Source organism: Procambarus clarkii, chromosome 15 (genome assembly GCF_040958095.1).
Source record: "Procambarus clarkii isolate CNS0578487 chromosome 15, FALCON_Pclarkii_2.0, whole genome shotgun sequence".
Taxonomy (NCBI): domain Eukaryota; kingdom Metazoa; phylum Arthropoda; class Malacostraca; order Decapoda; family Cambaridae; genus Procambarus; species Procambarus clarkii.
In genome coordinates this window covers 27,012,225-27,026,343 of record NC_091164.1, presented here as the reverse complement: position 1 = coordinate 27,026,343, position 14,119 = coordinate 27,012,225, and the positions used below count along the sequence as shown (strand labels likewise).

Genomic DNA, 14,119 nt, shown 5'->3' with positions numbered 1-14,119 from the left:
ACTCTGCCGAGACATGGTCAGGGTGCGGGAACCGTCAAGCATCCCAGTACAGTGCCCTGCAAGTACCTTGTCCCAACGATTGCTTAGCACAGTACCAAACCGTCCAAACACAGCAGTTAGGAGATCGTCGTTAAACTCGAAGGGGGCACCACGCACCGACACATACGTCAAGGCGACGCTGAGGTTCACTACCTTAACAGAACCAGTTGCATCAGGGAGAGGGTAAACATGCCCCTCACACCGCCCCAGAAACGCCTGAAATGCAGCCTGATGGTGAAACTTGACCAGGCGCGGTTCCTCTGCAGCAGCTGGACGCCCACCAATTCCAATAACTGCACATGGAAAACATCCACCAGGGCAACACTAACCAACAAGCGGTCTACTGGCACCGTAAAAGCCAGACCAGCCGACGAGGTCCTCTTCAATGGAGGCCGGTAAGACCCATGTCTCCTCAACAGGCGTACCACGCCCAGGGGACAACACCCCCACAGCCGTCACAGACACCCTCCTCACACAGCCACTAGGGTGGAACTGAACGACACGTCTGCACCCAACAGCCGCCACCTTCATTCTTATGTTCAGCTCACCTGCTATGCTGTCACATGTACGATTCTGCTCAAATTGCGGTACGACATTTGGGTTGCTGTTATACTTTTGCACTTATTATCGAATAATGATTACAGTTGTTGATCATTAAAATGTATATTCTTAAACCTCTGAATAGGTTAGGTAGAGGATGGTTAGTCTAGCCATTTGAATAATAACATCAAATACAGTACATATGCAAGTAGGACGCCAAAGGCCCATATTGGCCATCTGGTGGCGTCATACCTATTTATGACGCCAATTATTTATAGGTGAGTTCAAACCTATTTGTTAATGGGAGCTAATACTCTACCCCTATACTGAGGTCGCTTTTTGCGACGTCGCTAAACAACAACGAGTCTGTAGAAATGTAATGTTTTAGTTTCATAATAGGTCAGGTTAGGTTGGTTTGATAGGGTTTATGAACTGAATATCAGAAAATATGAGCAAATGAGCGAAAATACGAGGAAAGGTATCCGAATATCGTCTCTGATGATATTCATCAGAGACGATGAGTACAGTTGAGAAATTGAGAGTGACTAAGAGTTTGCACTAATGTGTGAACCCCCCAGGATCCGCATTTAGCACGTCGGCTAGAAGCTTTGAGCTCATTGGCGCCTCGCACCACATTAGGGATGATGACGTCAGAAAGAAGGTAAATGCAGAAGGCCTTATTTCAAAACTTGAGAGGCTTGCTTTTACTCATTGTAGTTTATATATATGTACACTGAATGAGTATTTTGATTTGTTATATTCTACAGCAAGGTGTGGGAGCCATGTTTTTTGAGCGAATGTGAGATGTGCTTATATATTTATGCACGTGCATATATATTTATGCGTTTATACAGCAATATTGGATTACTATTGATCTTGCATTGAAGTCACCATGCCTAGCGCTCTGTTTTCATACAAATGGCTAATACCGGGTTTTCATTTTTATTTACCTTATGCTCAATAAACGATCCTTGAAGAAAGATTGACAAAGCTTAAATTACATTCTCTAGAAAGACGAAGAAATAGGGGTGACACGATAGAGATGTTACTGAATGGACATGATAAAGGGGGATATTAATAGCCTATTAAACGTATCAACACTAGACCGAACACGAAACAATGGGTATTAATTGGATAAGATTTAAGATTTAGGAAAAAAAGACCTGGGTAAATACTGGTTCGATGAACGCTGAGATACATGTTAGTTCGCGCTCTATGTTGCTCCCCCTTGCTACATGCAAATGGCTGATGATGGGTTTCATTCATTCCTATGCTCAATAAACAATCCTTGGCTGGACACTAAATATTAAGCTTCTAGTTGGGTAAGGGGAATAAATGGAACCTTCTGAATATTAATAAAGTTACATTATTGATGCGTATAAATGAAGAAGAAATGGAATATTAATAGGGGAATAGACCTACTGCAGTTCATCTAATACCAACAGTTGATGTTTTGGTTAACATAGATTGGAAGTAAATAGGACATTTAAAATAGACTAGGGATGATGTTATTTTACATTCAGTTTCAGGGATACTGGAGTAACGAAAAAACATCGCTGCAGTTGAATCTCACCGGGTAACGAAAAAGACACGAGACGTAGACCGGCTTTTTAATTCCCCTTGAATGTACCTGTGTAGGGTCACTGACCGGCTAGCTGGTGACGTCATTGATCATTAGCGATGCCTGTGCAGGGTCTCTGGGGTAACGCTAAACACACGAGACAGAGCCCGGCATTTTAATCCCTTGAATGCAATTTTCAGGGACTAAGAGGGGCACCTTTATATTCCCATTGTAAAAAAATATATATGATGGCAGAAAACAGTTGAGAAATATTACAAAATTAAAAAAAAATCCTGATGCGATGACGGACCTTGGGTGAAAAAAATTGAAAATCCCCCGATGCAAATCGATGCAGGCGAAAAAAATGAAAACACCCCCTGAAGCAAATCGCTGCAGCCAGGAAAAGCAAAACTGCAGCGATTTGTCTCGTTTCCCGCTACTTACTGCATCCAGACACCGCCTCAGCACTGCATCCAGACACCGCTTCAGCACTGCATCCAGACACCGCTTCAGCACTGCATCCAGACACCGCTTCAGCACTGCATCCAGACACCGCTTCAGCACTGCCCCCTAAACACCGCTTCAGCACTGCCCCCAGACACCGCTTCAGCACTGCCCCCCAGACACCGCTTCAGCACTGCCCCCCAGACACCGCCTCAGCACTGCATCCAGACACCGCTTCAGCACTGCATCCAGACACCGCTTCAGCACTGCCCCCTAGACACCGCTTCAGCACTGCCCCCCAGACACCGCCTCAGCACTGCCCCCCAGACACCGCCTCAGCACTGCCCCCCAGACACCGCCTCAGCACTGCCCCTCAGACACTTCCTCAGCCTTGCTTCAGCACTGTCTCAGCACCCTCTCAGCACTGCCCCCAGGACCGCCTCAGCACTGACTCCAGACACAGCTTCAGCACTTCTTCAGTACAACCTCATCACTGCCTCAGCACTGCCCCCAAACTTCGCCTCAGAACTGCCTCAGCACTGCCTCAGCACTGCACCCAGACACCGCCCCAGCACTGTCTCATCACTGAACCCAGACACTGCACCCCAGACACTGCCTCAGCACTGCCTCAGTACCGCCTCAGCACTGCCCCAGACACTACCTCAGCACCGCCTCAGCACTGCCTCAACTCCACCTCAGCACTGCCCCCAGACACCGCCTCAACGCTGCCCCCAGACACCGTCTCAGCACTGCCCCAACACTGGCTCAGGACTGCCTTAGCACTGCCTCAGAAATCAAACAGTATGTTATGAATGTCATATGACATCAAATACCTTCATACTCGGCCACAGCAACAATACATCATATTAATAATACAATATTCTGAACAAGTAAACTGTATGCCATTCAGGCTCATTTTGGCGTCTGAAATGTTTTAGCAAAATTCACCAAAATCTGCATAATATTTCCATATTAATTTTCAGATGAAACATTACACTTTTTATTGCAAGTGACAAAATTTAACACACAGCAGTGATGGGAACTCAATAGTGCATTTTATTAATAACATGTCTCCCCTCTCCCCACTCCTCTCCCAAAACCTCCCCTCCATTGAAGTTTTTTTTCACTTAATCTATGTAGTTAATTCTCTATCTTTTCATAATAAATTAACATTCTAACATGAACACACACAAAAAAAATGGACAATTTCACGTATTCAAATCGGCTTTAAAAATATAAAATGTCACCAATGTATCTTTTTTTTTATTTTCGGTCGCAGAAAAGCTTTTGATCTTCATATGTGTCATGCAGAATTTAGTTGTGGAGTATGGTTTACTGTAAAAAAAATCAATGTGACCTTTTAATAAGGGCCAAATTTAGACAAAAATAATTTTCTCCAAAAGTCTCAAAGTTTGGCGTTTATTAAAAAAATCTCTGGGTTGTAGAATAAAGAACATTGGACATCATAAGTGAAAATGGCGAGAATCGATCAGAAACTGGATTTCTGAGGCTGCATCAAAGCTGAAAATCTATTTACAGAGAAAAATGAATAGCAATATCTTGGCAATGAGTACGATCTTTCTACCTCATGTATTTCTTTGAAAGTTTAGTACATATTGGTTGGCAATCGTACTCTTCAACGTGGTAGTTGTAGGTAAATGTGTGTTGAAATGAAGTCAAGAAAAAATAACCCACCAACAAAAAAAAAATAATATATATATATATAAGGATAATTATAAAGGGTTGGGGGATATTTATATGTGTACTTTATATAAGTGATAAAGCCCTAATCTGGTCCTCATTCATCAAAACAACCTAAAGGGACAAAGAAAATAGAGTTTAAAAACTGAATAAATCGGACAAAAAACTCAAAGTCACAACTTCGGCAACCTGTGGCTGGTTTACTTGTTGACAATTTTCGTTCTAACTTCATATACTTAGTGAAAGGTGTGCATTCTCCAAGATGTAGAAGCCATAACAAAATCAATGAAGAAAAAGGTCCTCCCTCCCTTTCACAAGCAAAATAAAATATTGGAGGACATAAGAAATATTTGCATGGACAATGATATATAATAAATACATCAAAATAATATATTTTACTCAATATTATTTGTATGAAAATCTGCCCTCCGGGTGGTAATCACCAATCCGAGAAGGCACCAGCTGCATATCTACTTTGTGGACTCTCCTTATAACTACTTTTCTTCTTTGTGCGACAGACAGGTGCTTACATATCTTTATCACTGCATCATTTATGAGTTCCACTAACTAGGAGTTGTTATTCTTATCAGTACCCTTTATGCACTTTTTTTTAATTCATAAAATCCATTTCTTAACATATTGATGAAATTTTCACGACGCTGATGCCAAATAACGTTAGATTTGCTTAAAATTTTATATTATACTAGCTGTACCCGGCCACGCGTTGCTGTGGCTCAGCAACGCGTGCGTTGTTGAGCCACAGCAACCTTCCCCTGTCTCCCAGTCCTCCCCACCATTCCCCCTGCCCTGTCCCCATATCCTCCCAACCATTCCGCACTCCCCCGTCCCGTCGTCCTCCCCACTATTCCCCCTCTCCATCGTCCCTTTGTCTTCCCCAACATCCCCCCAACTCCAGCGTCCGCTCGTCCTCCTAACCATTTCCCACTCCACCGTCCCCTCCTCCCCACCATCTCCCACACCCCCATCCCCTCGTCCTCCCTACTATTCATCCCCTACCCCGTCCCCTCGTCCTTTCCTCCATCCCCCACTCCTCTGTCCCCTCGTTCTCCCCACCATCCCCCACGCCCGTCCCCTTGTCCTCCCAACATTCCCCACTCCCTCGTTTGATGCATTCCTAAACGATCTGATGTTCCCATCAAAAAACTGGTAACATCAAATAATCTCATGTTCCCATCACTGAAATATAAGAAAAACAGTTAAAACACGAAATGAAAAAAAAAAAATAAACTATAATCAGGAAATGAACGGTATAGTAAACAACGCAGGTCAAGTCCAACTGAATGTCACAAAATATTGAAATCAAAATGAAAATCAATCGAAATCTAAGAAAATTCAATTTGTCAATGCAATCAGAAACATTGAAATGGAATCGTAACACATTTAGTATAGCGTGTGCTGCTCTTACATGCAACAGATTGCGCTGTTTCTTCAAAAATGAATGATTTTTCCTGTCACAGGTGTAGCATCTATGCATATACTTACGAAATAATTGGTATGGTAAACAACACAGCTCAATTCCAATGCAATGTCACACAAAATATTTAAATCAAAATGAAAATAAATCAAAATTGATGAAAATTTAATTAAGCATAGCAATCGGAAACATTCAAATTGAATCATAACATATTTAGTATAGTGTCAGTTGCTATTATGTGCAACAGATGGAGCTTTTTTTTTTAAATCATGTTTTTACCTGTCACAGGTGTGGCATCTATATAGTCGATATGTAAAAACATGCATGTATTTCAATGGAACGTTGTGCCATAATTTCAAAGCAATCAGTGAAGAACTTTCGAAGATTACAGCGTGTGTTGCTCTTTCGTCTAACAGATGGCGCGGTTTTTCAAATAAATGCATGTTTTTTTCCTGTCACAGGTGTGGCATGCGTATAATAGGAATATCAAAACATGCGCCTATTCGAATGCAACGTTGTGTCAAAATTTCAAAGCAATCGGTAAAGAGGTTTCAAAGATTTCCCTCCAATGAAAAACACACAAAAAACACAGTTTTTCAAAAAAAGTATGTTTTTTCCGGTTACAGACGTGAAAATCTATATAATATGTAAATAAAAACCCGCTTGGATGCGAATGGAACGTTGTGTGAAAATTTCAGAGCAATCGGTGAAGAACTTTCGGAGATTAGCGATTCTGAACAAACGAACATTTTCCATTTTTATTTATACAGATTTCATATTTGGACGAATATTTTTCAGTTCCAGGGCCTCAAGTACACTAATATATGTATTAGTTAAACCAAATTTAAAAAAATCCGTGGTATTTACTTCACTATGTTCTCTACTAGATAGATTGTCGAATTAGAATTAGTTGTTACGAGTTAATATCACTTAATAATACAATTAAGTTGTACACTTATTACCTGTCCTTGTATTCCTTTCATGACATTGTAATTTTCCCTGATCAGACCACGTCGACGGTGTGTGTGGTGAAGACCCTGACCTGACCACGTCGACGGTGTGTGTGGTGAAGACCCTGACCTGACCACGTCGACGGTGTGTGTGGTGAAGACCCTGACCTGACCACGTCGACGGTGTGTGTGGTGAAGACCCTGACCTGACCACGTCGACGGTGTGTGTGGTGAAGACCCTGACCTGACCACGTCGACGGTGTGCGTGGTGAAGACCCTGACCTGACCACGTCGACGGTGTGTGTGGTGAAGACCCTGACCTGACCACGTCGACGGTGTGTGTAGTGAAGACCCTGACCTGACCACGTCGACGGTGTGCGTGGTGAAGACCCTGACCTGACCACGTCGACGGTGTGTGTAGTGAAGACCCTGACCTGACCACGTCGACGGTGTGTGTGGTGAAGACCCTGACCTGACCACGTCGACGGTGTGTGTGGTGAAGACCCTGACCTGACCACGTCGACGGTGTGTGTGGTGAAGACCCTGACCTGACCACGTCGACGGTGTGTGTGGTGAAGACCCTGACCTGACCACGTCGACGGTGTGTGTAGTGAAGACCCAGTACAATGTAATCCATGAGACGTCTCTCCGGCTCAAGAGAGAGATGCTGAAGAACGCGTTTATTTCTCGTGTTAACGCTTCGAGATAAAGTTCTTTTAATTAACATTATTCTTAACCTTAATACCCAGCTGTCTTCGTTAAAGAATTTTACTAATCATTTTTCACAGATACGCTTCACTAAGTGATTTCTCAACGTATAAATTATTGAGCAAATAGGATGGACGTTCAGCACCAGCACTTAACGTCGCCCAACAGCGGGCACGCCCTGACTCGTCTGGGACAACGACTACAGCAGCCGTGTTACCCCCAGATAATACTCAAGCGGACGTTCTCTCCCTGGCGACCAGTAACGTCACAGGCCTTAACGGACAACCAGGCTGCCCCAAGCCCAGAGGCGCCATCAAGCAGCGTGAGACATGACATATGTCGAGTGTGTGAAATGGAATGGACTCTCAAGAGTGATGTCATGTTCACAAACAACAATCCGGTGTTTGGCTTCCTATCCCCCCCCTCCCTCGAGGAGAACACCACTCGACAATCCAGCAACAACAGTAAGACAAAACGCCTCCCATAGCTTCATATCGTCCGATAACTTTGATAGGAACTATCAGAGCGACGTTTGCTACAACTTTGACACACGTGGCTCAAGCAACTCGCTTCCAAGATGCAGCTGAACTCTCCAACCCGCTGGAAAAACTTAACGAATCTCTGGACACAACCCAAGCATAGCAAAATCTCCTGCTGTTTGATGATGTTACGATGATACTGCTGTTTGATGATTTGATGTTTGATAAATCTATGAGTTTTAAATATATATCTGGAAACGGCGTCTTTCCCCTATCTTTATATGAACTGGACCTACGATGGCTAACGTAACATCAAAATGCTGCTTATGTCAAGAGCTCTCATTAAACTTCAAACATGACAGGTTTAAATCCAATGACATTTGTGATAGCAACTGTACACAATGATGTACACTGTGAGCGCATGCGGTTATACTTGCGACTTCCGTTTTACATGCAACAGCCATACATGGTAACTGGAAGTCAAGGGTGGGAACTGTGAGCCCATTACCTCACACACACATATAACATCCTAATCTCACCACTCACTACACCCTCTTCACTCTCAGTACACACACCCGTCCCTCTCACTACACACCCGTCACTCTCACTACACATCCGTCACTCTCACTACACACCTGTCATTCTCACTACACACCCGTCACTCTCACTACACACCCATCATTCTCACTACACACCCGTCACTCTCACTACACACCCGTCACTCTCACTACACACCCGTCACTCTCCCTACACACCCGTCACTCTCACTACACACCCATCATTCTCACTATGCACTCTCCCAGTCACAGCCCAATACTTCCCTTCCTGTTTCCCCTTATCACTGTAACCATATTCCCAACGCGAGCTTTATTGTAACCGAACATACAGCAAGTGAATACACTAATATTTCAATGAAGGCTAAACTATATGGCCACTGGGTAACACATTTCATATCCGCCGACTTTCTGATGAGGGTTTCGGGGCCGACTCCCTTCAATGGGAGGGCACATAGGTGCACGCGGACCCCTAGATAATCTGCCTCTCCTCCTAGGAGAGGCAGATTATCCAATCATCCAACCCATTCCACCAATCATTTTCTCTTTGGGGACAGGCTTCACTTGAGAGCTTGATCCAACAGGCTTCGAGCGGCCCAAAGTCCCATATATCCACTGCAACTCGATTGGTCCGTCATTTCTGGCCGAAAACTGACCTTTTCTTAAGGCTTCTACTTTTGTTCCGGAAATATTGTTCACTAAAGCCACATTGACCCACATATAAAGTTAGAAAGCACAACAGAAATTCAGCCATTTCCGACCACGTTTGGATGTAGCTGTTTGGTTGTATTTGACAGCCCCAATTCACTCATTTCCGATTTTTGAAATTTGTATTTGCATTCATCATCACATTTTAGTTCTATATATTTCTCTTGGATCTTCACTGATACATTCTATATCACAGCCAAAACGATCCAGCATTCATGACTGGAATGTGAGTGAGAATATGCTAATATATTTTAATACTAGTTTATGTTTGAGAAAATTTCCGTTTTGAACGAAGAGCATGTAAATGTTCATGAATGCGTCTGTGGGGTCGACTGCTGGATGGAATGGACTTGAGTCGAGAACGGGTTGGGCAAAGTACGTCTGCTGGTTTCTCGTGGCGGCTTGGTACTTCCGTCGCCATATTGAGTGCTTTGCCAATACATCAGCACCCTTTGAAAATTTTTAAATTTGTTTGGAAGCCAGAACATGATGCAGCATTTGCAAAAATTAAAGCACAATTAATTACCTCCCTGGTGGAGACGAAGAGTTAGAGGTGACATGATAGAGGTTTACAAGTGGATGAATGGACATAACAAAAGGGATATTGATAAGGTATTAAAAGTATCAACACAAAACAGAACACGAAACAATGGATATCAATCGGATAAGTTTAGATTTAAGAAAGACTTGGGTAAATTCTGGTTCGGTAACAGGGTTGTTGATTTGTGAAACCAATTAGCACGTAACATGATGGTGGTGGGGTTCCTTGATTGTTTCAAACGTGGGTTGGACATGTATATGAGTGGGATTGGGTGGTTATAAATGGGAGCTGCCTCGTAATGGCCAATAATCCTTCTGCAGTTTTCTTTATTCTTATGTTCTTAAGCATCCGCGATGCAATACATGGCTCACGCAATGCCTCCCACACATTCCTCCAGTTGAAACAAGGGTACAAACCCTCGAACCTGGGAGCCACCTGAGAGGCAAGCGCCCCATACACCTCCCTACAACAAAACGACCTAAACCCCCAGGAACCGACAAAGTGCCTGAAGAATCATCACCGTCCACGAGTACACCGGAGACATAAACAAGGGCCTCCTCCCGACAACGCCCCAAGTCAAACAAATAACTAAACCTGATAGTGCAAGTGAACAACTCCAAGGAGTTTAACCCACTACCAACACCAAACCTCTCTGAACCGACATCTAGAACAAAGCCAACGACTTCACATAAACATCTGGATTACCAATCCCACCCTCCGACACCACTTAGACCAACGAACTGGATGATACCGGCCACACCAGACATAACGATACACTAAACCCTCCAGATCGCGAGCCCTCTGTGGATCCAATGGAAAACACCATGCAACAAACCAGACTCACGACAAAGCTTTACACGACACGATGAGCGCCCGCTGATAAATAGTCAGGGCCCGTTGCGACAACATTCCCACAGCTACCCCTATTCCACGCGAAACCGCATCCCAATTAAACTCCAAAGACCGCACATACGACCTAAACCATGTAATCCCCAAAACCCGAAAAGACTGAACCAACGGAAACTACCACCCTGCCCATACCAACCTTGAGGCCCAACCCTTCAACCCCAGAAGAGAAGACTTACCCCAATTTACCAGAGCCTTCAGGCCTACTCAAACTGCAGCATCAAATCCTGAACCGCAGTCACAGAACCCTGAGAAGCAACAAACAAGACTGTGTCGTCCTTGTAACTACAAACCTTGAGGGTCAAACCATTTGGCAAACGTGGTAAGATCACCGATCGACGAGTATACACCGTCCGAACAAAAGGCTCCTGAAAAAGAATAGAGAATCATCGACAGAAGACGCCCCTGTCGAACCGATCGCCGAACAGCAAAGGGAGCACTAAGGAACCCATTTACAAACATCCTACTATAACAATCAGCGGACAACATCCTAATCCAGCCAACAAATTGGGGTGGGAAACCAAAATTCTCCAGGACCCACAACACAAACACAATTGGCACTCGATCAAGAACCTTGGACAAATCCAAGCTGATCGTGACCATGAGAACATCAGACACTCCCACATAGAGGAGCACACCACGGAAAAGGAAATTGCACTGCACCAAAGACCTACCTGGGACCCCACAAAACTGTCCCCGCAAAACCACCGACCGCATCCACCCAGCCAACAGCTTGGAAATAATCTTGTAGTCCACATTGAGTAACGTAATAGGCCGTCAATTCGCAAAAAAACGTAAATCCACCGGCTTCGGGAGAAGCCGCATAAGAACATCCTTTTGTAAACCGGAGAGTCAATCGCGTAAGACAAAACCGAACCACCTCCAAAAAATCAGCACCAACCACATTAAAAAAATCGGCAAAGAACTACATCAGGAACACATCTGACCCCGGAACCTTACCCCGACGAAAGGACCGCATAACCTCCCCTAAGCTCCGAAGGACTAACCTCCCGCACAAGATCCACACAATCCAACTCCGACAAACTGGGCATACAGTGTTGGAGGAATGAACCCTCTATCACCTCATCCCCCGCTACTGACTCATACAAAGACTCTAATTCATCGCGCACACAAAGCAAAACCTCGCCTGTGTCGGTCAAGACCAACCCATCCGGCTGATGAAGACCCATCAACAAGACAGTCACGACCCGCCTGCTCCCTCCTCAGTAAAAACTGCTATAGCTTCTCGACACACAATCATTCCTCCAGCCCTGGTTTCACTTCAACCCCCTCAGCCATCTCCTCCCTCAGCCCACAAATTATCTCCTTACACATTGAAATCTCCCAAAACCTATCCAATCCCTGACTAATCAGCCTATACAGGTGAAACAACCGCGCCTGTAAGACCGCAACATCCTGCCACCACCCTCTTTGCCAACACCAGAAAAAACGACTGACACTTAACCTTACACCACTCCAGAACCGAGGGAAACATCCCCTATCCGAGCGGCCAACACGGCCTACCAGGCCCAGAACTGGGCACACACATCGTGGCACTGCAGCAACATACAGAATTCAGTTTCCACCAGCCCCGACAAACCCGTACCTGGCTGCTAACCTCCACATGCAGCACCACCATGCAATGGTCCGAGAACTCTGCTGGAACAGTCCGCAACGATAAAACCGACCCACCCTCAGTAGGCACGTAAAAGTGATCAAGACGAGAGCAAGCCCCATGCGAGACAAAGGTGTACTTCAAAGAACCCCCTTGCAACCTGCACACTTAACAGTCAAAGTCAGCCAGATATTGGCAGAACGAAGACTGTTGCTATTCTGTGCCTACGTAATACTATTAAAATTCCCCCGCCCCAAAAACCATTCCCCGCCTATCGTGCCACAAAAAATGCAGCACGTCATGTGAATAAACACCTCCCGGTCCTGCCTAAGGGACAAAAAAGACCCAACCTTAATACAATTCCGTCAGTCCGGCCTGGTCGACACCCTGCCTGGGGAACCACCAGCAACTCCCACAGGATCCACAGGCAGTGGAGACATATGCTACACAGGGGGCTGGGACTCTTTTTGCAACATCAAACAAAGTCCACGATCACCACAACTACGTTCTCCCTGACTCACCACCTCCCACTCCGGGCTCCACACACCAGGCGAACCAATCGGGAGAGCACCAGGGGGCGTCCACAGCACACACTCTCCTTCCCCCCCCAAGCACCGACTTGGCGACCACTGACACCGCCACAACCTCACCATTACACACATCCGCAGTTGATACCATCCTTCGCACCTAAGGCCCACAGTTCCCCGAGCGATCACTCCCGGCCTTCTTCCAGTGCTTCAGCAGAGAACCAGGCTTACTCGGAACCCAGAGTCCTAAGGACAATAAGAGGAGCGAACCCCATCTAATGTCCCATCTGCCTCCATAGGCTCCACAAATGGGGCAAAAGCACACACTGCACGGGGTGCACCAGAACACGTCACAACATCACCCACCGACAAATAAACAGGGCCACACCCCACCGAAGCCTCAACATCCAAGGTGACGTCAATCGAAGTAGGATGCACATGCACCCACACACACGTGACCACGGCACATCCGACCACACCAGGGAGGGTAGGGGAAGCCCACAGACACAAGAGATGGTACCTGCACTACAGCACCAGCGTGCCCCATCGCACCCAGAATGCCTCCCTTAACGGGATGTGCAGGGAGAATACCAAACACTTCAAGACAATCCACCAGATCCACATAGGCAAGCAAAGGCGAGAAATCCTCCTCCGGGAAGATATTTACCACCTGGACAGAATCATTAAGGCAACCCTCAGCCTGGTGTCCAGACATAGTACGCCTCCATTAGTCTCAGGAGACTATGGAGTTGCCTACTCCATTCCACCATTCTGGTGTGGTATGTCCAGTCATACCGCACCGGAAACATGTAAGTTTCTGGCCAGCACTGAAACACCGCACCTTGAATCTCAGCAGCCCCATTGATGACAGCTTCATGGAAACAGTATGGATACCAACTAGGGCGCACTGGAGACGTCCAGACATGAGTACATTACTCCGACAGGTGAGGACACTCCCGTATCCTCCAAGGAAACTCCAGAGCAGTCTCTCCAGGAACTCAAACAAGAGTCTCCAAACCTCCACAAACGTCACTGAAACGCATAAGTTTGTCAGGACCCGGGCTATAATGGGTCGCTTTATTCCTATCTTCTTGAGGTTATCTTGAGATGATTTCGGGGCTTTAGTGTCCCCGCGGCCCGGTCCTCGACCAGGCCTCCACCCCCCCAAGAAGCAGCTCGTGACAGCTGACTAATTCCCAGGTACCTATTTACTGCTAGGTAACATGGGCATCAGGGTGAAAGAAACTCTGCCCATTGTTTCTCACCGGCGCCCGGGATCGAACCCCGGACCACAGGATCACACATCCAGTTTTCTGTCCGCTCAGCCACTGGGTATTGACATAAATATATAAGTGGTGGTGGAGGGAAGGGGTAGCAGGGGGTGGTGGAGGGAAGGGGTAGCAGGGGGTGG

At 45.7% G+C, this 14,119-nt stretch overlaps 1 protein-coding gene across 1 annotated transcript in view; it reads left to right on the top strand.

The window, feature by feature from the left end:
* Window positions 1-228: 228 nt before the first annotated feature.
* LOC138365034 (uncharacterized) overlaps window positions 229-14,119 on the top strand; it is a 100,992-nt gene continuing 87,101 nt past the window's right edge. Inside the window, exons 1-2 of the mRNA XM_069325135.1 lie at window positions 229-430; window positions 2,594-3,385. Coding sequence (XP_069181236.1) covers window positions 229-430; window positions 2,594-3,385 — 994 coding nt within the window. The remainder of the gene's footprint in view (window positions 431-2,593; window positions 3,386-14,119) is intronic.